Source organism: Cottoperca gobio, chromosome 14 (assembly GCF_900634415.1).
Source record: "Cottoperca gobio chromosome 14, fCotGob3.1, whole genome shotgun sequence".
NCBI classification, from domain to species: Eukaryota; Metazoa; Chordata; class Actinopteri; order Perciformes; family Bovichtidae; genus Cottoperca; species Cottoperca gobio.
Window position 1 is genome coordinate 8165331 of NC_041368.1, and position 22311 is coordinate 8187641.

The following is a 22311-nucleotide window of genomic DNA, read 5'->3' on the forward strand; positions in this document are numbered from 1 at the left end:
TGTAAACACAAACTTTGACTAATAAACAGTCAACATTTACCGGTGCATTTTCTTTTCAGTCATCCCTTTAGTTCTAGTATGCTAGAATACTATTTAGTGTCTAAAAACAGTGTAAATCAAAGCTGGGAGAGTTCGACTCGAACATCATAACATATTACTCCCAACCTAAGCATAAACATTAACGGTGAGCACATATATACCATTAAGATCTGATTTATTTTGTTGTATAAGTAATAGTAAAAGGAAGTGTGCATCATCACCGTCTGAAGTCTAAAGAGCATTTTCACCTGTCGTGTCATCCCTCAGCCAACGGTTACTTACAATGACATCACACATAAGATGGGAACAGCCCTCACAGCGGAACAAACGGTGGATCCCCCTGATGTGACTGCACACGGGGCACGCGAGCAGCCCCCTCCCTCTGTCACATGTAGGGTAATGAACAGCAGGCTCGTGCTCTTTATGATGGAGCCTTTTGGGCCACAAGAACCATGTGTACTCACCACTTTCTGCTTGGACACACACAAACAATAGGACACGTCTGGAGTGCTTGGGGCCCAAACCCCGAGGAAGGGCAGATGGTGGCCGGGATCGAGGACCGCACTGCCATTAACATGAGAAAAGAGAAGGGCAGAGGAGGGGGAACAGGTACCCTCTCTCCTATTTCCCCCTTCCACAGAGATTAGAAGGGGGAGTGAGTCTGTGGCGCTGATTTAGAACCCAATTAGGAGCAAGCTGTCAACTCAGAGAATATCAAATGTTGAGGGTTCGGTTAAAAAATAAAAGTCCCTTCTACAGTTGCATGAAAACAAAGTTTTTCTTATTCATATTGAAGAGTTCTAGTTCATCACTTATTTATGAAATGTCATGTGCCATATTAGTTTCAAAGAGTATCAGACTCAAAGTTATTGTTTTATTACAACATTATTGGTGAAAATAACATTTGGTGTTTTTATTATAAACTGTATTTTATTTATGCGCGTGGCAACAGTTCTTTAGCAGGATTGCTGAAATATTTGAGTGATTAAGTCGTATGATGGCTCTTTTTTTTATTAAATGTATTAAGTTTAAATGCCAGCAGGTGGTTAAATCAGTAAAACGTTTTTTTAATCTGTGTAAATCTCAGATTTATGGAATATACATACTGGGTGTTACAAAAGAGAAATCTGCAGCTGGCCATTGTAAAAGCTGCTAAAGTACTTAATAACTCATATTTGGGTATGTTGTTAAAAGGCAAACATATCTAGCATCATTTATCAAATAACTTTGGATTTTGCTGAATCTTTCTGGACCTGGTTAAACTATTTCTCACTTCACAGTCATCATGAAACCCTTGATGATTTGGAGTAAACTAGTGTGTCAAAAAATTCCAGCGTGTAATATCAATAGAGAAACTGACTGGTATTGTTTTTCTTTCTTTCCACTGGAGGCATCTTTCATCTAAAAACATAAACAGTCCTGTTGCTACAGCTGCAGATTGTAGTGGAGCCTCTCTCTGGGTGCAATGAGGCCGCTCTTTTGTTTTGACTCATTAGTCATACCAACCACAAAGTGAAGATTTCTCATGATCACAAAACTACTTTCTGAAAAGAAATATCTTTCCTTATCTCTTCTATTCCAAAACAAAACAACTTATTGGGAAAGCTGAAGTGCAACCTGTGCAGCACTACAATAATGAAGTCATTAGGACTGCCACCACACAGTAAAAAGTTAAAAGAAAGAGAATAGACAAGACAGAAAGTGGGAGAGAGAGGCAAAATACTGCTACGGTGCATTGCTGTAGGTATATGTACAGCCTATGGTGTACACAGTATATTGTTAAACGCATATTGTGTCTCCCTCTAGTGGTTATTTGGAGGAGTACCAGGAAATTCAGATGTCCCTCAAGTACTGACCAGTGACCTCCTTCAGCACAATATCTCTTTACAGATCATTACTGTGTCCCACATTGACTAAGGAACTTAATTACCAGCTGTGACAGCGATGCTGGTATTGTTTTCAGCTTGTGTGCGTGTGCGTGCGTGTGTGTGTGATTTCCCCAAGTATTTATCCAAATTAATTTAAAAAAAGAAAGAAATTGGGGGAGATATCTCACCATGCCCTGCTCCTTAATCTGAGGAAACAGTGGAGCAAGTACTGTGCATATTACTTTCATGGAAAATTAGATTATAGCCATGCAATTTCATATTATTGAGTTGGAGTGGATGCAATGAGAGGAAATTTAGACTTCAAAGTGATCAGATGTGTACTTGAAGTAGTCTCTCATTCTTCTGTACTTGTTGTCACTTCCCTTTTCCCAAATGCATTTTAGCCCCAATCCCCCAGAGTTGATTGGAGGGTGATTCACATCACCTGTTGCAGGGTGTGGGGACTGACTCCTAATTAAGAACTGAGAGCAGCTTGGTGCAGATCTCCTCATGGCCAATCAGGATGTGACGACGCCCTTTCTTTAGGGCTCAAGAGGCAGAGACTTGAACATTTCAGACTTTTGGGTCCTCCCTTGACTGAATGCAAACCTCATTTCAGTGTCTATTATCAGCCAGAAACTCTGGTCTTTTGCTGTCTTAACTTTACTTATTGAGTGTGATTTTGAGCATTCTGAAACCTAGCAGGAGAGAATAATAAAAAATAAAAACACCTTTCCATTAGGTTACCAGCATCAGGTTATATTTTATCACTAGTTGTGCAGGAGTTTATGCTTACCTAATGATAACCTATTGCCTACAGCAGGGGTGGGGAACCTCTGGCCTCCGGGCCTGTATACGGCCCACGAGGTAATTCATAAACACACACAGAAAGATCCACTAGAAAAAAATTAATAATAATCTAGACAGCAATAGTATAAAACGGGCGACTGACTGTTTTTCCTGGCCAAGGTCAGGGTCCTTGAACACAGCACGAGTGGAACGTGTCATCACGTGGTCACATCAAAAAACTTAAATATTAAACGAGACTGTTATTAACATCAGTGAACGCAGCATGGCGAGTGTAAAACAGAGAAAGCTGGATGCTGGATGCAGAATGTCGCACTTTCCAGGAGAAATGGACGAACGATTATTTCTTTGTGGAAGTAAAAGGACAGTGTGTCTAGTTTGTGCGGACGTACTTGCGGTGATGAAAAATAATCTCGAGCGTCAATACAGCACGAAACATGCCAAACTGCACGAGCTGAAAGGACGAGTGCGTTTGGATAAAGTTAACGCTCTTCGGCGGAGTTTGGCCCAACAAGCAGCTCTCTCCAGAGCGTAACATACAAACATGGACAGATAGAGAGGTAGACCACCACACCAAGAACAGACTGTTCCACAACTGCTGTGCAATTATCACTGCCATTTACAATACTCACTTTATTTTCTATCAACCACTTGGTATTTATATTAGTTGTTATTCTATTTAATTATTGTGTACTGCCTTTTTACTTCATATGTTCATTTGCTGTGACAAGATACATTTCCCCAGTTGTGGGACTAATAAAGGATTTCTGATAAAACAAAAAAAAGTTGCTTTTTTTGCACAGCATAAAAGAAAAATGAAATGAATGGGCTGCGTCTTAGAAAAATTGCAGAGGTTATGAGTAATAATAATTAGTATGGCCCTCGAAGGATGTTGTAAAAAATAAAATGGCCCTTGATAGGAAAAAGGTTCCCCACCCCTGGCCTACAGGCTTTATTTTGTTAATTGGTTAATATTTATCTAAACCCCCTCCATACACATTTAATTATTGAAGAGGCTTTTGTTTATTATTATTATTATTATTATTATTATTATTATTATTATTGAGGATTGTCTTGCATTGAAGGCACTTGTGAGATGTTTCGCCAAGTGATTATGTTTTATTTGTATGTGTTTGGGAACTGGTTCTCAGGCTTCTTCCCGATCAGCCGAAATCTGGGGAATCGGTACCGCCACACACTTTAGTGAATGAAATGTTTTGTATGAAAAATGTTTTTATTAACAAACATATTTTATATAAAAATGTATGCATTTAAGAAGGAAAAGTTGTATTGTTGACATAACAGACTACATTCATTAAACATGTTGCACAACTCTTCTCCACCATATCATAGTTTATTCTGCAAATATTTTCAACTATTTTGCAGATGCATCCCCCTGATGACACACTTTACAATCAAAAATGGTATTAAGCCTGGTTTGTTGGAGATGAGTGGTGCGATGTGTTTGATTCTAATGAACTTATTGAAGTCATACTGGTCAGGACCTTGTTGTGTGTGTGTGTTTCCACAGAAATAAACTGACATAACAGCACTAAACATCACTAAATCGCACATATAAAGTATTATATTACTATATTACACCTTAGTGATTATTTGCAGACATTCAGCAGTTCTCCTCGTAAAGCCTCATTACCCTTACAGACCGACAAAAGGTCAGCAAAGTATCACTTGAATATTTTCTGCATTGCTAAAGGCTACATATACCAACTAAAATCCCAGACTTTGAGTATACTGATATATTCATTTGATAGAATTTGATAAAAAGCTTATTATTACCATCGGACTAACAAAGTAGTTTGCTTGGACTCCTGAAACAGTGATGTCTGCCAATCTTACTCTTTCATTATCCTGTTTTGTTTTACTCTGAGATTATAAAACCACATATATTTCATTTTAGAAGTGCACACATAGTTATATAAGTAATAACTCTGCATAAAGCATGAAACGTAAGTCTATACAATATGTCTACAAGTGTCTTAATATGTTTTAAGATTCAGATCACAAAGACGATTCAGAGGACAGGCGGGTCAAAAAAAAGCTCTTAGTCATCTTGAGAATTTGTTTGGCTTTAGCAGCACTGGCCAATCTGCTGCTTCAAACCAGGACGACTCTATATCTTCAACATTGGCCTTTATCAAACCTTGTCAACGGCTGCAATGTGGTGGTGAAGGATCACAATTATATGGAGATGGAAGTGACAAGAAGCCGCCCTGCTACTTCATCAAAATAGCCCATTAGTTCACAACCAAAGCTCTTATTTCAGGCTTACTCTAGACACGGGTCAGGGGAGCAATAATAGGGTGGACAAGCCTACCTTGTAGATTGTGGCCTTGAAGTTGACTGTGAGGGTGTCATCAAAACCAAAGTACCAACAACTGGTCTGTGGATTGTAGCCATGGCTGTGATGCTGTGGTAAAAATAATATCCCAGTAGTATTTGAGTTTAAAACTGGTATGTAGCAAAATCCAACATTTGGCAATGTTTTTGTGTGCAACCTTACCATGAGCTGGAAGTTGTATTCACGCTCACTCCTCCATCTGTGTAGAGAGAAGACAAAAGTGTAAAAACACCTTTAATTTAACTGCAACAGGCTGCGGTCTCTCTATTTTGTTATGGCTGCTCAAAAAGCGCTCTAAACATTCAATTATAGTCCTTAATAAATTCTGCACATTGAATTCAATAATAACAATACTATTAATAATACAACTGTAACCTATTTATATAGCACCTTTCATACAGGTAGTGTAGTTCAAAGGGCTTTACAATAAAGTGAATACAAACATAACGAGAGGCACATTTAAAAAAAAAATACTGTGTGATAAAACCAAGCAATTAAATGAATAACAAAAAAAAAGAAAGCAGATAGCAAGAACAGGTATGCTCAGAATAATAGAACATGTATACGTTAGAAGTAAAACAAAGGAAGGCATAATAATCATAAAACATGTAAAAGATAAGAATAAAACAAAGGAAGAGATACAGTAAGTTAAAGGCAAAGCTGAATAAAATGTTTTAATTTTATTAATAAACACTAGAAATTGTCGTGGAACCTCGCTGTAAAATATTTTTTGTTGAATATGTTTTTTAATATTTTCAAATCAGTATGTGTAATGAATAATCTGTATTTGTGTAAAATTCTGAGAAGAAATTTGGTTCATACACGAAGGTCTTGCAAACTGGTAATCAGAATATTCATAAAGATAATGTTCCTACTTGTCAGTAATGTGTTACCCTGTAATGAAAACACCAATTATATGTTTATTCCCATAGATATGCACAGTAATAACTACATTTTGAGTTCAAAATATATTAAAAGTAAAACAACAGGCCTAATGTTATTCTATATATGGATACTATAACACCACAATGAAATGAGCTGTTAGTCATGCGCGATTAGTCGATCAATCAACTGACAAGAATTAAGTGTTATCAATCTAGTTTAGGTTGTAAGTAATTTATTAAGGAACATATTAAACATTCACAGTTACAGCGTTCGTCTATTTTATATAATGTATGAGTTTAACAATAACGTACTTATTAATCGATAGCGGAAATAATCGGTAGTTGGAGCCCTACTGTTTACGAGCATGAGGATCAGGCTCATTATAATATCCTCGAGACGGAGCTCTCCTCCCAGTCAGAGATCTCCGCCCCAGTCATCTTGGACTACAGCTCGGAGCCCGGATGCGCCGCCATGCCGACTCTATCAGCGAATGGAATAATTTATTCACCAACCTGGTTGATACTGGGCGACTAGGAGTTCACCGAAGAAGTCGACAAGACTGTTTGGAGGCCAGAGAAGACTTTACCGCGGACACACTTGCACGGGATACCCGCGCTGTCTTCACTTGCATGTTCGCGTTGCTTGCCACCGTTGTATCGATGTAGGGACACTTGAGTGCTAGCTACGCTAACGTTAGCTCGAGTGGAGAGAGTGCGCGGTAGTGACAGTCCGGCCGGAGGCGGGGAGAACTGTGAGGTGAGACTGTTACTTTGATTGTGACTACACTGTTGACTGTACTCGTAATAGGTGGCCATCTGGTAGATAGTATCACCTTCTTTAACGTGACTCACGATTTTAAGGGGGGGTTCAGGCAGCAACATATCGAGGTGGGTACTTGACTGTTTGTCTAATAACGGCTTTTTGGCCGGAGTGGGGCTGAACGTTTAGTCGACGTTTCAGTCTCCTGGCCCGCGAGAGAGAAGCTAGGAGCTAGCTTGCTAACCACATAACTGTTTAACACTAGGACTACTAAACTTTTCAGGTCAGTAACCCCTGCTTAGACACGCTTCAGATGTCACATACCCAGTCTGATAATGGCGTGGTCTTAGACACTGTGTATCTAAAACGAGGACTTTTGTTATTATTGTGACACTATAGAAAATGACAGTGGAGAGTAAAGGGTCATCTGATCTGGTACATCCTCTTCTGTAAATACACATTTATTGGCCACGACGTGCATTTTAACTGACCCTCATTCTCTGAGTTGGTGAACCCTGGACTTAAGTTTGAGATTTTTAGAATAATTACGTATAAGTTGTGTTGATATGAGTGACTACACATTGCAGTTCATGTGAGTGATTGCATCAATAAGGATGCATCTCATTGTATGTAACATTGTTCACTCTACTTTAACCCTCATCCTATCAAGGTATACTTTTTGTTGTATCTCACTGATGCTTTATTCTATTATTCCAATATAAAAATACCAATATGTATTGTGGTCCTAGGGGGGAAAAACACAGAATTGCAATATCAGTTTTTTTTCTTCAGATGACATTAATTACAAAATAAATAAGAAATACGTACATGTTGCTATAATGGTTGTTCCTTACAGTAGTTTATTCTTGGGGACCCTAGTTGCTAGTCCTTGTATGTTAAATACATTGGAAGGATTTCTACTATTCAAATTAGAGCTGAACAATAACAATTGTTATTTTATCAAAATTGCAATATGGACGATATAATATTGCGATATCCAAATCACAGGAGGCGCAATATTTATTAAAGGCAAAATATGTGTCCAAACAGCATTCTGAATTAAGTATTTTGGTGCTGCAGAGATGTCCCAGCCTACTAAGTGTTTTCCACAGATTTAAGAATCAAATCTTTGTTTGGTACAGATCTTTGCAAAAAATCACATCATGATCATTTTATTATAGTATTATTGAATAATGATAATAATAATCGCCATATTGGTCAAATTATTACAATTAGATATTTGTTTCCAAATGGTTCAGCCCTAATTAAAAAAAAATGTTTACAGATGTTTTCTGTGTCTTTCAGATCCAGAAAACTTTCCATGTCTGCATCAGCCCTGAAAACCAAAAGAGATGTCTGTTGATGAGGATACTGTAAAAACTGGCAGTCCACAGGCCAGCTCAACTTCATCTCTGCAGCTCTCAGAATGTACTGGAGGTTATAGCAATATATCTGTAATGGTGGAGGGTACCGCAGCCACCCCTGATTTTGCAGCTGCTTGTCCTGTCTCAGGCACTGAAGCCTCACCAAAACACACCAGCACAACTGAAGCGCTCGCCCACTCAGACGATGCTGGACAGGGAGCGAGAGGAAACGAGAATAACATCAATCGCAGGAACAGCTTTCATCATTCCAAACAATCGCAACAAACGAAACTAACAAAGCGCCGCAACACAGCAAACTCTAGTTTCAAGCAGCCGGCATCTGGCAAGAGGAGACGAAGGGCCAACTCTGAGAGTGACTCCGTCCTGCCTACCAACTTCCTTCTGGGTGGGAACATTTTTGACCCGCTGAATCTCAACAGCCTGCTGGATGAGGAGGTCAACAGGGCCCTGAATGCAGAGACGCCCAAATCTTCCCCGCTGCCAGCAAAGAGTCGAGATCCTGTGGAGATTCTCATCCCCAGAGACATCACAGATCCACTGAACCTGAACAGCGGGCTAGCAGACAGCAGCTTTTTGGTGTCCCCCTTCAGGAGTGGTGGCAGGAAGAGACACCGCAACAGACACCATGGAGGAGGTGGAGGTGCAGGAGGGAGGTGGAGGAGGGGGAGGTGCAGGAGGAGGAGGAGGTGGCAGTGGCGGTGCAGGAGGGGCAGGTGGTGGTGCAGGAGGAGGTGGCGGTGCAGGAGGAGGAGGAGGGGGCGGTGCTGGAGGAGGTGGAGGTGGTGGTAGTGGAATTTCGACCACACAGATCAACCTCTCAGAATCAGCAAAAAATGAGGTTAAAGCTCTCCCCTCCACACCGCTTCCAGGTATGTTAGCCTTGTGTTCTGCAATAGATGTCTCCAAAGAGTCCAACAGTTTCTCCAGTGTCCCTAGGGGATTCACATGAGCACTCAGCTGACAACTCAGCCAGCTGCAAGGAGGAAATGACATCTGTATCTTTAGAGGATTCCACTTCCTCCTTATCGGGGCCACCAAACCAGCACACAAGCAGACGCAAGCGTAGGCGCAACTCTGGCAAAATGGAGCCCCCTGTGACCCATTCTACACCACTTGGAAAGTCAGGATCTGGAGACGGGAGTTGTGGTACATGGGGATCGAGAAATTCCCAGTCCTTCCACACACCAAGGAGTGGTGCCAAAACAGGGCCAGGAGGGCGCCAGCACCAGCAACTCCACAACCAGGCGAAGGAGCAACAGAAGAAGAAGTTCCAGTATGGGAACTACAACAAGTACTATGGCTACCGCAACCCAGGCGCTAGTGAAGACACACGGGTACGTGTGCTTCGCCCAGAATGGTTTGAAGGTAAAGACGTTTTGGATTTGGGGTGCAACTCAGGCCACCTGACGCTCTATATTGCCAAAATGCTAAGACCTGCCAGCATATTGGGCCTGGATATCGACAGTGGTCTGGTACATGCAGCCCGTAAGAACATCAGGCATTATCTGTCTGAACTGCAGACCCAAAAAGCCAGGCATGCAATTCAGGAGAAAAAGAGCACAAAGCAGGAGGAGAGCAATGGTGGTCTCACAGGCACAGACGAGAAGCACAATGAAGCCGAGAGCAAGGATGAAAACGGGAAACCAGTGAAAGGACAAAGTGGCCCTGCAGAGGCTGTAAATGACAATGAGTCCTGTCGCACAGATGAGACGGGGACCCAGAGGCAAGATGGCAAAACAGAGGAAATGGAACAGGAAGATTGCGATTCACCCCCCGCTGATCACTCTGTGAGCTGCTCTTTTCCTGTGTCCCTACGGATCTCCAGGGGGCCCATTGCTGCACCTCCACTAACGGAAACATCCACCACACGGCCCGGAGAGTTCCCCTCTAATGTGTCCTTCATCAAGGTAAGACGCCGTTGCCTGTGGGAACATTTGTTTTTTTGCATCTTAGGAGCCAAGATGAAGGTCAAAATAAAATCAGTATTTCACAATTAGGCCCTTTTAGTTATTTCTGCAAGACAAAGATAGCAGCATGACGTAAAGAAACTTGTCCATTTATTTATATATATATATATATATATATATATAAAAAAACACTCCCAAAAACACAAAGAGAGGCTGCATGTGTTGGGAAGCAAGAGGACTTGACATAAATTGTGCGCCAGCTATTCTCCCTGGAACCTGATGATAATCTTTTTGCCTCCAGATTAGGGATAGCGTTGTCGCAGAGCAGTCATTACAGCATGCAGGTGGCACCATGAAGTTTATCTGGACAAGATGCATATTAACTTAACAGGAAAATTATATTAAAATTTAGTGTATTTTTATTTATCAGAATCTTACATATTTTAAATCATTGTCATTAGGCCTACTAATGTGAATACTTTACAGTAGATATGTTTAGGACTTTGGTCCACGTTTGCATTATTGGATGCATTGTTGGAAAGTTACAGCAACTTTGGGAGTTTTAATGTATTTGAGAATCAATGGGAACTTTGACAAATGAATTACAATTTTATTGCAATTGTTGTTTTGTGGTTTACCCAAAGCAACTCTGCTCCCAGTCAAAAGGACACAGGTTTCCCCCCTCTTATATAAAGCAATCATGTTGGCCATAATCTTTCATGGTTAGATCCTTTAATAATGAAGCATCTGCATCAGTTTCTTTCTGAGTCACTTCATTTAGACTGAGTTTATTGTCACTTGGTGTCCACCCCTATGTTTGTGTGTTGCACACCTCATTGTGTGTGTTTCCAACCACACTGAGGCTCACTACTCTCGGAAGCTGCCAGTGATTTTGAGAACTGAAAGATGGAAGCAGCAAAGAGGAAGCAGTCTGTCCCTTTTCACCAGGTTGATGTAGCGATGTGGCTGGCAGCATTTCTAATGGCATCAGTGCCACTCTAGTTTGAATGTTAGAACAAATGTTACAACAGCTTTTCTCTTTTATAAATCTAAAGGTTTCTCATTAAGGCTTTTATTGTTCTAATTTCTATCAACGTTTCTTCACTCCACTGGCCTTGTGCCTCAGAGGCTTTGTTGTAGGCAGCTACATGAATAGGTTAGATGCAGAAACCTTAGTGTTTCTGAATGAAATCGATAACTACCTCCTCCCTGCTATGAGCATTAGAGATAATGGCAGTGCAGCAGCACAGAGCTTATCCTGTAAATGAGTGAAAAGCCTCAAGACGCGTGCCTGAGCCCCCTCAGCCTGTACCATACAAGATGGATTTGAGGGAGAAATGTCAGGCTGCCTAGTATATGTTGACAAATTGAGTGTGGAACGCTGTAGGGAAGCATGTTTGATTTAATACAGCAGGTGTTTTTTACTGCTAATCGCTAAATTCTCATCAGTTCCCAAATTATTAAATTACCTAATATAGTTTCAGTGAGTAGGAGGAACATTTGAATCCTTTATAACCTTCCTTGGATGTGTGAGAGACCAACCCCCAGCTATTGCTAGTGACACCTGGGTGTTTGGATGATTATACTTTACAAAAACGTCTACTGTGAAAAAGGACTATTCTGATAATGAAGTTTCCAGAACTTTGTTCTAAGTTTTAATGGTCATCCAGATCACAGGACACACTCCTTCTGTCCTGTTCTGCTTTTCCAATCATGTATATCAGTCCATGTATCTCCATAGTTGAGAAGTGGGAGCCAGATAAAGTTTGGCATTTTTACTTGATAAATGACAAACCAGTTATTACAACAAATCCCCATCTGGACTTCTCTGCAGTCTGCACACAAGCTTTCATATTAATCTTGCACCATTTGTAAGTCAAATAGTTCCACAGAGCAGCAGTAAAATGTGGCGGTTATTGTTCCTCCATAGCTCCTGTGTTTGTTTATGTTGCATAGTCTTTATTGGAAGATCACAAGGGAGTCAGTATAACAGCTGAGCACTTTATCAATAAGGGTCAATTGATGGTTAATTAAACTTAAGTTAATATCTATTTCACTGTTGATAAACAATTAAATAGTAATAATAATAATAATAATAATATGGACCTATTATTAGTAATGCTATAATTTGATATTTTATTATTAGTTTCTGTTATATGAAATAATATGTTTATAAATGATATAGCCTATTTGTATTATAGCTGATAAGAGACAATAACAATTACGTTCTGATTACATAGTTAACTATTTATTAAATCATGTATGTGCTATAGTAGTATATGTTAATGATTTGTAAAACATTGTAAACCTGATAAAGAATGAACTATCTATCCAAATAATGTTTATAGACTGTTTACAAACCAATTATTACCATTAACAGTGTGACAAATATGTTGTCTGTCTATGCAATGTTTATAGATGTTTTACAAATAATTTGATAATAATTAGCAACTACGTAACATATGATGTCATAATGTGTGCAACAATAAACTGTTAAAACAACATAAATGATCATTTCATTGGTTGTTAACAGTAAAATAAATGCCAACTAAAGTTTAATTAACTATCAATTTACCATTTTATGGTTATTATAAATGATTACCCTCCCTAAAAAGAATGGTTCCCTTTGCTGTTCCCAACAATATGGTTTGTTATGTGATGATTATGTGTAGACGGGCCTGTCGACCTGCACATCACTGCAGATTTTAAGACACCAGATTTTCAGCTGTGGCCAAATGTTTAATGTGTTTATGTCTCAGAAGGTCTTTACTTTATTGACAGCACTGGGTAGCACAAAGTAGTTTGTCCTGTCAAGGCCGCGTTTTTCTCACCACACCTCTTCTCTCCTTTTTAGGCCAATTATGTACTGGAGAACGACAATCTTCTTTTGACTCAGCGGCCAGAGTACGACGTGATCATGTGCCTGAGCGTGACCAAATGGGTTCATCTGAACTGGGGAGATGGTGGCCTCAAGCGTCTCTTCAAGAGAGTCTACAGACATCTGCGTCCCGGAGGCATGTTCATCCTGGAGCCACAGCCCTGGGAGTCCTATGTGAGGAGGAAGAAGCTGACGGTGAGAAACTAAGACGACGGGGATGTTTTCATGCAAATCATGGCTTTTGTAACAAAGCAACAATACTTGGGCTATACCAGGTGTAAGTAGTGATTTTAAACCTTGCTTTGATTGGCTGACATGTTTTGTTTCATTTCACAGGATAATATTAATAGGAATTTTCAGAGCATCCGCCTCAAACCTGACCGGTTTTCATCATACCTTACAACAGAGGTGGGCTTCACCAGCTCTGAGTACCTTGGAGCCCCCAAGTGTTCAATAAGAGGTAATTCACTAGTTTGTCTGAACAAATGTATGCATTACATGCTATCCACCACTGTAGCTTGATTTTCATTTTCAACTTTCTTTCTTTTCCTCCTATCACAACAGGTTTTCAGAGGCCCATCTACTTATTTCACAAATGACCGCTCCTGCCTTGAAGATCATTGAATGTGAGTAGCCTCAGCCACCATCTTACACACAAGCCAGCCAGCTGCCCTGGACTGCAAGGAATCGTCTGAGTCCTGAACAGTTACTCCTGCTTTTCAGACGCTGAAGATGAGAAGCAGAAAGGAGAATGGGACCAAGAGTGGAATTAATTTCGTAAAGTTGAGATCTGTCGAGACGAGGCACCTATCAGAATCGTCTGTGACTACAAATTCTTAAAGTATGGAGTGAAAACTCAGACAGGACTCCACAATGGCCAGACTGCGGGAGAGGTGCTCATCTAATCATTCCCTTGGACTATCCTAATGCTAATGATGCTCCAGTTTGATGCACGGCCATAACATGTTTGAAAATCTTTGGCCATTTATTTTTACTTGTTCTGTGCCACCACATCTCCATACATTATACATTATACATATTAGGGTTGGGCGATAGGGCAGACTTTTTTCCAAATAGCCAACATCACAACTTTAACTGGTGATTAACTACAACACTGTATTGCAAAGCCATTAAACTGATATGATGTCTCTTAATAAGCCACACTGGAGTGCGGGTAATGTCTTTGATGCTGTGCAGACTATCAGTGAATGAAGCCCTCTACTGCCGGCTCCTTTGCAACTACTGATGGCATGCAAATTGTGCTCTTGGTAGTTAAATCTGTGCATCATGTTTACAGCCTTGAATCCCGTTTTGCCAGACATATAAATTCAAATGTTTAGGTGAATTGAAAACAGCCAAACAAATTCCATCAGCCATAGATTTGGTCTATAGTCGATGTCCTGTATTTGTCTCATCTTCCAACCCTAATATATAGTTTGTTTTGTCATTATTTTTGCAAAATAGGCCATAGAGCTGAATGAACTTTAACTTGTTACAGAGCTGTGAAAACGTATAAGTCCACATTTTGAAATGGACAATATCAAAATCTCCTAAATTGCACAAACCTAAGACTCTATGAAGTGAGAAGTGGCGTGTCTAAGTGATAAAGACAATGATGCACGATGAGGAAGGTGCTCTGAAAAACAGCCAAAACAACAAACCTCTGGTGAAATGGTGAACAGTGCACAGCCACGATATGTTCTTCAGAAACAGTCAGTTCCTTGACCAGTTTCATGATGTTTGACAGTCCTCAAATAATAGATTCTGCCATAACAACATGGAGACAGTACGTAGTTTTAGCAGGCCTACTACCACGGGGAACAGTACTTAATATAGTACCACACACCTGACCTCAGCTAAAAATATTAAATCCCAAAGTGCAGAAATCAGATTTCTACATTTTCGAGAGAGTTTTGGCTGTTTTTGAATGTAAACTTTCTACAAGCTGTCAGGCCTGTGTCATTTATTTCAGAGTTTGGACTGATAAGGAAGCAAAAAAATCACTTCATGGGTTCTTGATGCCTTTTTTTGATGCTCCATCCTAATGGTAGGGGGCACGTTTGAGCTGTGGTGTCGGTTCAGCTCCAGATAACACAGCACAGAGACCACGTGGACTATTTTGCAAGGTTAATCTGTAGCATGCAGTGATTTTTATTATTTTTTTAATGACAGGTAAGCCATAGCCCTACTTTTTTTTTCTATGTTTACCATGTCTACAATGAGCATAATTAAGGGTCAAATATAAGGCAGATGGTCTTCTAAAGCGTCTTCAATGCTGTATAACTCGGACACATGCATTGTTTTGTGTGGTCTGATCCCCACTACTGGACAGGGATTCATTCAAACAGCATCAAACTGTTTCCAGCTCCTGAGTTGGACTCAACTTCTGTAAGGCTGAACAAAAATTTACATTTGTAGAAAATTGACTGTTATTATAAAAAAATTATAAAATACATCCACACGACTTTGTACCAAATTGAAATATTAATATGCTGTTTGTATTGAAGCGCTGCCAAAATATTTGATAGATCTTTTGCTCTTGAATATGACAAAATATGCCATCTTTGGCCTAATGGCGACCGTTATGATTTACAGGTAGTCGGTCTCTGTATCTTTACTGGTGTTCAACCTTTCAAGTGGCTGCGACTGGAAAATCTTCCTTTTTTGTGAAAGGTTCAATTTCAGCAGTTCGGCACGCTAGAGTAGCAGATGATGGAGAAGATGGGTGATATGTTTCTATTTTAGTAAGTGATCAATGTAAATATGTTTGCAGAATTTGTCAATATTAAGTTCATAACTGCTTTTGTCATTTTCCCAGTGGATTTTTTGTGTGTGTGTGTGTGTTTTCAAATGTTTGCTGCCAAGAGTCAGAGTTTTTTTGTCCTAAATGGGACCGTTAATCCAGCTCTGTAACAACAAATTAATATGTACATTGCTAAATTCTGTTGTGTTCGCTTTGTTCTGTCCTGGCAGGCACATGGATTGTTAGATTGGCTCTTTATTTTTTTATAAACTGTTTGAAAGGACTGTTGTTGTCAGTGCACTCTCATTTCACTTCATTTGACATGTTATAGACACGTTTAAATATCTTCAACATAGAAAAGATTTGAATTCTTATTCCATCAAAGAAGTTGTGGAACACTGATCTATAAAATGAATCTTCAGGTCACAATTTGAATTGAAATAATTGGCTTCAATTATTCAAACATTTATGCTCTGGTCTCATATTTACATCATAGTAGTGTACGGCACAATTTTGTGCAATGTTTGCTCTTTAAAATTGTAATTCTGCGCTTAAAGCCGGCTCAAATGAATACCATATCACTGGATAATATTTGTATAGTGCAGGATAGATTAGAGTGTAGTTCTGAATGTGAAAACTTTCTGGTTCAGGTTTTCATGTTGCAAAGACACCAAGAGTACACTTGACAAGATGGATTGCAGTGAAAGCACAGCCTATATATTTGTATTATGTATTTACATGTTCTGCAACTGAAGACTCAAGAAATGGATTTAATGAATAACAGCATTTGGTTATCTTAACTTTTTGCTGAGATAATTGGCTATTCTGAGTATTATTAGCAATATTATACTGATAATTAAGTAGGTTAAGTAGTTGTTGCCTTTTGCAACAAACATGTGGATGCCACAGAAAGTAAACTTTGCATTCAACACTGCTTACATTTTCACATTTTGAACTCATCCTATTCACCAAAATCCCAGAGATTTAATTTAACAGCACTCTTCAGTGGTAGCTCATCTTTAGAATCTGTAGTTACAACCCAGTTCTAAGATTTGAGCAGCATTAGCAATGAAATATTGATTAAATGATTAGTCAGAAACACAATAAAGCCCCGACAGAACAATGGTCGTGCATACTTCCCGTACCAGCTTCTCATTTATTAGAAGTTTTCTAAGATGAAAAGTAAATAAAATTGTACTACTGTAGTGAAATAGCAAATACAAAATTTAAATCTTTTTGTATTGTAAAAATGCATAAACCCAACGGATCTGTGCTTTTTGACTGCACTACAATTCACTTCTTTATGTTGAACTGATATGACTGGAGAGAATTAAACTAGTTTTGTACATCTTTGCAGTTAAAGTTTAATGTTTTACATTTACCCTAACTCTCCTACAATCAGTTTCCTGGAATATCGGTTGTAATAAAATACCCCCCCTCTGTCAGGGATGTTGTTATTGTCATGCCTCTGAACAAACATATCATTTGTCTTTGTGTTTAACATTTTATTGATTCAAAATGGTTCCAGATGTTGTGGTTCAGTATTTGCTTACGTAGCACCTTATGAGGTTATTTAGTTATAATAAAAATGTTTGGGTGGAAGTACAGACATTATAGATGTACTACTCTTTCAAATACATTTTTGTACCAATTATACAAATCTATTTTGTGGTTCTGTTATGCAACCTTTTCACACTTTGCTACCTTTCACATATTCTGTCTTCAAACGCTGCTCTGATTAACGGCTGTGCTCTGCCCATAGGTGTTCTTATTGAGGTGATGATCACAGCGTCTGTGAAGAGGTTAGTAACCTACTTTGGATGAAGCTGTGAGTTAAAAGTAAATCCACCCCCTTTATCTGGAAGCAGGTCAGATAGATTGATGCATGGACGGACTATTGAATGGGTCCACTGGGCCTCCGTTTGAAGTCATTGTTACCATTTGTTGTTGGTAAGACAATCAAACGGCCACAAAGAGACACAAAATGACCACAAAGAGATGGAAAAGAAACCCTGCAGAGGCGTAAGATGACCAAAGCGAGACACAAAGTGAAGCACAAAACCACCACCAAGAGATGCAAAACAAACACAGACACAAAAACACCACAACAGATGCAAAATGACCTAAAAGATGTCTCTTTTTTAAATCTGCGGCTCTTGTTCTTATGTAGGAGGTGTGGGGGCCCTTTACATGTGTCTGTGCCGACCCCATTGTCTCATAATCCGTCCATGGATTGATGTCACCAGGAGAGATTTCTTCATGACGTGTGACCTATTACTGTATGTGCTCTGGCTGCTCTTGAATTAAGGGAGTTGTTATTCCATGCCGTTTATGTCTCTCTTCAAAAGCCTACGTAATCATCATCTAACACAAATACCTACAGTCCAAAGTTTGGAACAGGGTGTGGACGCCAACAACAAAACCTGTACATAATAATACAAGCCAATACAACAGCGTTCCAAAGGTAGTGTTTATTGCAGGGCTGTTGCATAATATTGTACTGGTGTTACTTCTGTTGTGTGCTTCAATGGCATCAGTAACTATCCATTCATCTTTATTTTTTATACTCTTATACTTGTGGACGTTAGAACGTGTTATTATTTAGCCAAGAGTGTCTGCACACAATCTTTATTCATTTGCTAAATGTACACATATTCATACATTTACACATTACATTTTTCTGTCTTTCAGCAAATTGGCTTTGGATGTCAGCGCACAAATCAAAGCATGAGGTGTGAGGAACAGACTCGAGGAAGCAGCTAATGGAGCTTGCAGGAGAACTTGCGAGGACAGCAATCTATGCAGCACTTCATCAATCAGGCCTTCATAGTTGTGCTCATTTAATGGCACTTAATGGACCCTTAGAGAATGATTTCTCTGGCTTGATTACACAAAAGTTAAACTCTATCCTGAATGTCAAGTGCTGCTTCAAATGAAATCCAAGTATTGCTCGTCACCTGGATAATACCATCGCTCTGGTGGTTTTTACTGAGTGTTAGATTAACATTCAGTTTGCCCAAAAAATATTCACAGCTACTTAACAGTAAAGACACCATTGAAATATGCATTCAAGTCAAGTGCCGATTCATCAAACGTGACACAATAACTCAAACAAACTAACCGATTGAGGCAGTGGTCGACCCTCGAGCTCTGCCAGGTAAAATCACAGTTTTTTACAATGGAGTCTGGTGGCTTTGGCGAGAGCATAGATAATGGCTTCAGTTCCCTGTTGGAAAGAAACAGACTGTATACCTGTCTCACAGCGAGGTAAAGCAGTGGAAATATTCTAAATATAGCGTACACTTAAAGTGATATAGATTGTTTTGGTGGACCTTTTTTGTAGGTGGCTAAAATGTGTTGTGTTGCTGCCCTCGTCCACAGCAGTACTTAGCTTAGCTTCCGTTACTTCTGTTTCTCCAAACTGGGGGAGTGCTGGCCGCCATCTACTGTAGGTAATACACTGACTACGGATAGGTACCTCGTACAACCCCACTTCAAGAATCCAAACTATCTCTTTAAAGTTAAAAGAACTGCTCCCCTGACCAGGACTTACTTTGACAGCATAGTGTGTCTTGGTGATTTTTCTTCAGCATTATAAAAAGCACCCTCAGCATCTTCAACTCCTCATTTACATCTGCAGTAATGCATGTCTCTATTGTTACAGTTGAAAAATAGATCCATCCTGTAATAACTTTGTATTCTAAGCTGTCAGCTTTGTGAAGACAGACAGCCTCATGTAAACAGGTTCGTGGGGGGGGTTACCCCTTTGTAGTTTGGTCACGCTGCGCTGTCCGAATAGCACAAAGATTCCACTCAGATGACAAAGCAGGGCACAATACAGCGGCACATGTTTACAAATAGCATCCCTGCCTTTAACACCTACTAGCCCGGACCGGTCATCCACCATCTCCAGATGTTAACTCTGGTTCAACATTCAGTAGCCAGATGGATAATAACATGTTTGATATTAGTTGGTTACTAGAAGTCAGTATTTCATCATTCATCAGTGCTTGTTTTCCAGTTATGGTGTTTCCTCAAACCGAGTGGGTATATTCGTTTTCAGCTGGCAGCCATGTCTCTTCCTAAATAAATACATGAAACAAAGACATCTGACCTTCCAATCGGAGATAGGCAGACACTTTGACAATGAATTTGCTTTGCAGTCGTGACGTTGTCCGTGTGTTCCAGACAGTGTTTTCCAGTCAGACAGGATGCTGAGACAACATAAACACAGACAAGAGGCATAACTCTTCATTCACAAAAGCTCTATTCCATCACAACTATTTGGGTCAGTCACTTGACCATTATTGTGTCCTGTCGGTACAGCGCTGAGCCAGACTCATCCCAGACTGCTTTCCAATGCTGTTATTTCCCTAAGGTTAAACTAAGTGGGTAATGGGCTGCAGAGTTAGTGCTAACACTAGTATGTGAGGTGTTCATTACTTTGCATTATACTTGGGACAGTATAATTAAAGCTGATTGTGATGCTTATCCTAACTAAACACGGAAGAAACGAAACATCAGTCAATTTATTTTCATGCATTTATTGGCACCACTGCATTTCAGACAGAAGAACTGACTCTTCACAGGATTGATTATGAAATGTTATTAAATGTGAGCAATCAGTCACACACACAGTAACAGATCGCAGCTGCACACCTTATAGCTGTAATTAAGCTAGGTCAACTTTAAAAGCACTCGTTGTCAGATCACACTGCATGTTAGAAGCCGAAGAGGGGTTGATTGAGAAGTTGTTTATCCAGAAGAATGCTGTGGGCGACACCAGGATCCCAGTCACCTGTACTGGAGACGTCCGCCCTCGTGCTGGTGCTAGGACCGCACAGCACAGCACCTGAAAACAAGCACAGTACAACTTAAGTTAATCTTACAATTAGCAATCATTTCTAAAGGTTTGTTTTTGCAATAAAAGAACAAACTATTACAAAGTTATGCACACTTCTACTTTAGGATACCTAGCAGGCCTACCTGTATCGCCGAGGGCAACCGTGATGACCAACGATGTACTCCTGAGCATAGCAGAACCGTCTGCAGAGTCCTCTATACCCGCATGTCCAGTACTGCATTTCTGGATCATTGCCTGTAGATAATTATAAAAGAGTCACAAATATGTTCCCATATTCCTGATGAATACCTTTTCATAAACTGTAATCACAATAAATCCATTCATCTTAAAAAAACATACATTTAAATGACTTAATGGGCAAAATGTCAAGTTGTGATTTCATCATTTGTTTTACTTCTCCTCAGAGCCACGCAGACAAGCACAGTACTGAGCACAGTGTAGTTTGAACATTTTCCATATCATGATTTGCTTGATTTGATCTCAGACACAGTAAGAAAATGGGTATATCCATTGCTTACCCTCCCCGACTGCGAGCATCAGGAGAAGCACAAGGAGAACCAAGCTCAGTCCCTTCATGTTTGGGTACCAATAACCTTTCAGACACTGTTGTTGACAGGCTGATGCTGCATTTATACAGCATTTCAACCACGGGGGAGGAGTCCGTCGTGCTGTGTCCAAATCACAATAACAAAGTATCGCTGAATGATGGCAGTCTGAGGGCTGGAGTTCAGGCCTATCAGCTTACTCAGCTTAGTAAACAGTTGCAGCTTCTTGAGAATTTAAGATTGCTTTTAGGTATTTTATTTAGAACTATACTGTCATTTTCTGTCCTAAGCTGCTCTGTGATGTAGATAGGCCTACTGTAAATGACCTATACTGTTCACCAACACAGAAATCTAAATAAAAAGGGACAGTTCTTTGGTATTGTACTTACATACACCTCTATGGCTGTACCACAAAGGACTCCTTCAAAAGAACAAAAAGTTATGATTACAGGTGAAATACAAACGTATCTGTTTGTTTTAGACACAGTAAGCAGTACAATTCTGTCTGTCCTGCTGTGTTTTCAGGGCTGCCCTCTGTTGGACCACTGCTCTGCCCACATCTGAATATGGCAGTAGTTCATGTGTTATTGCTGATGCTGTGAAACTACAATCAAACAGCACAAAACACGCTGCTCCAGTGACACAGGGGAGGATTGTTAACAAAACAATAACAACACAAGGCATAGACACACAGACATGTACTTGTATATCATGCCCCCTAGTGCTTATGTAAAGATGTTTGCTTGTTTATTCTCTCACACACTCATGTCCAAATAAACCACCTTAAAGGGACACATCATAATCCAATCCGTGAATAATTATAAACTTATAATTATAAAATAATAAACACTATCTTTTTGCAACCATTGATCTGGGAATACCAGAAAACAACTGAACATGAGGAGCAGCAGTGCTCAGTATTAGAATAAATCACAGGGCTGTTAGCAACCTGCCAAATCTAAACGCTCTTTTCATGAAGAAGAGCAAAATCATATTCAAGCTCTCCCATCTCAAATCCCATGGCAGCACGTAGTTTCTTTTGTTGAGAAATTGTAAAATCTTACTTAAAAATACACAAGTAGCCTATTTGCAGCAAATTGTCGGCCTACCTAAAGCATCAAGACTAAAATGACGTGTTTAAAGTGTTGAATTTATTATATATTTGTTATTGGATTTTATTTCTAATGTATACTCCTCAAAGTTGCATCTGAATGATTGCGAGATAGAGCTGTTACTGTTCCATACTGTTGGATAATTGCCTCAAAATCAATG

The 22311-nt window shown here is 39.7% G+C and overlaps 1 protein-coding gene across 1 annotated transcript; it reads left to right on the forward strand.

Annotated features, from left to right (window-relative positions):
- Nucleotides 1–6358: 6358 nt before the first annotated feature.
- On the forward strand, nt 6359–15914 carry mepcea (methylphosphate capping enzyme a). Its single transcript, XM_029448627.1, is given in 8 exon segments — nt 6359–6714; nt 8023–8742; nt 8807–9036; nt 9038–10009; nt 12864–13082; nt 13224–13347; nt 13452–13513; nt 13611–15914. Coding segments are annotated over 6 exon segments (2253 nt in total). The 5' UTR covers nt 6359–6714; nt 8023–8069; the 3' UTR covers nt 13487–13513; nt 13611–15914.
- Nucleotides 15915–22311: the final 6397 nt, after the last annotated feature.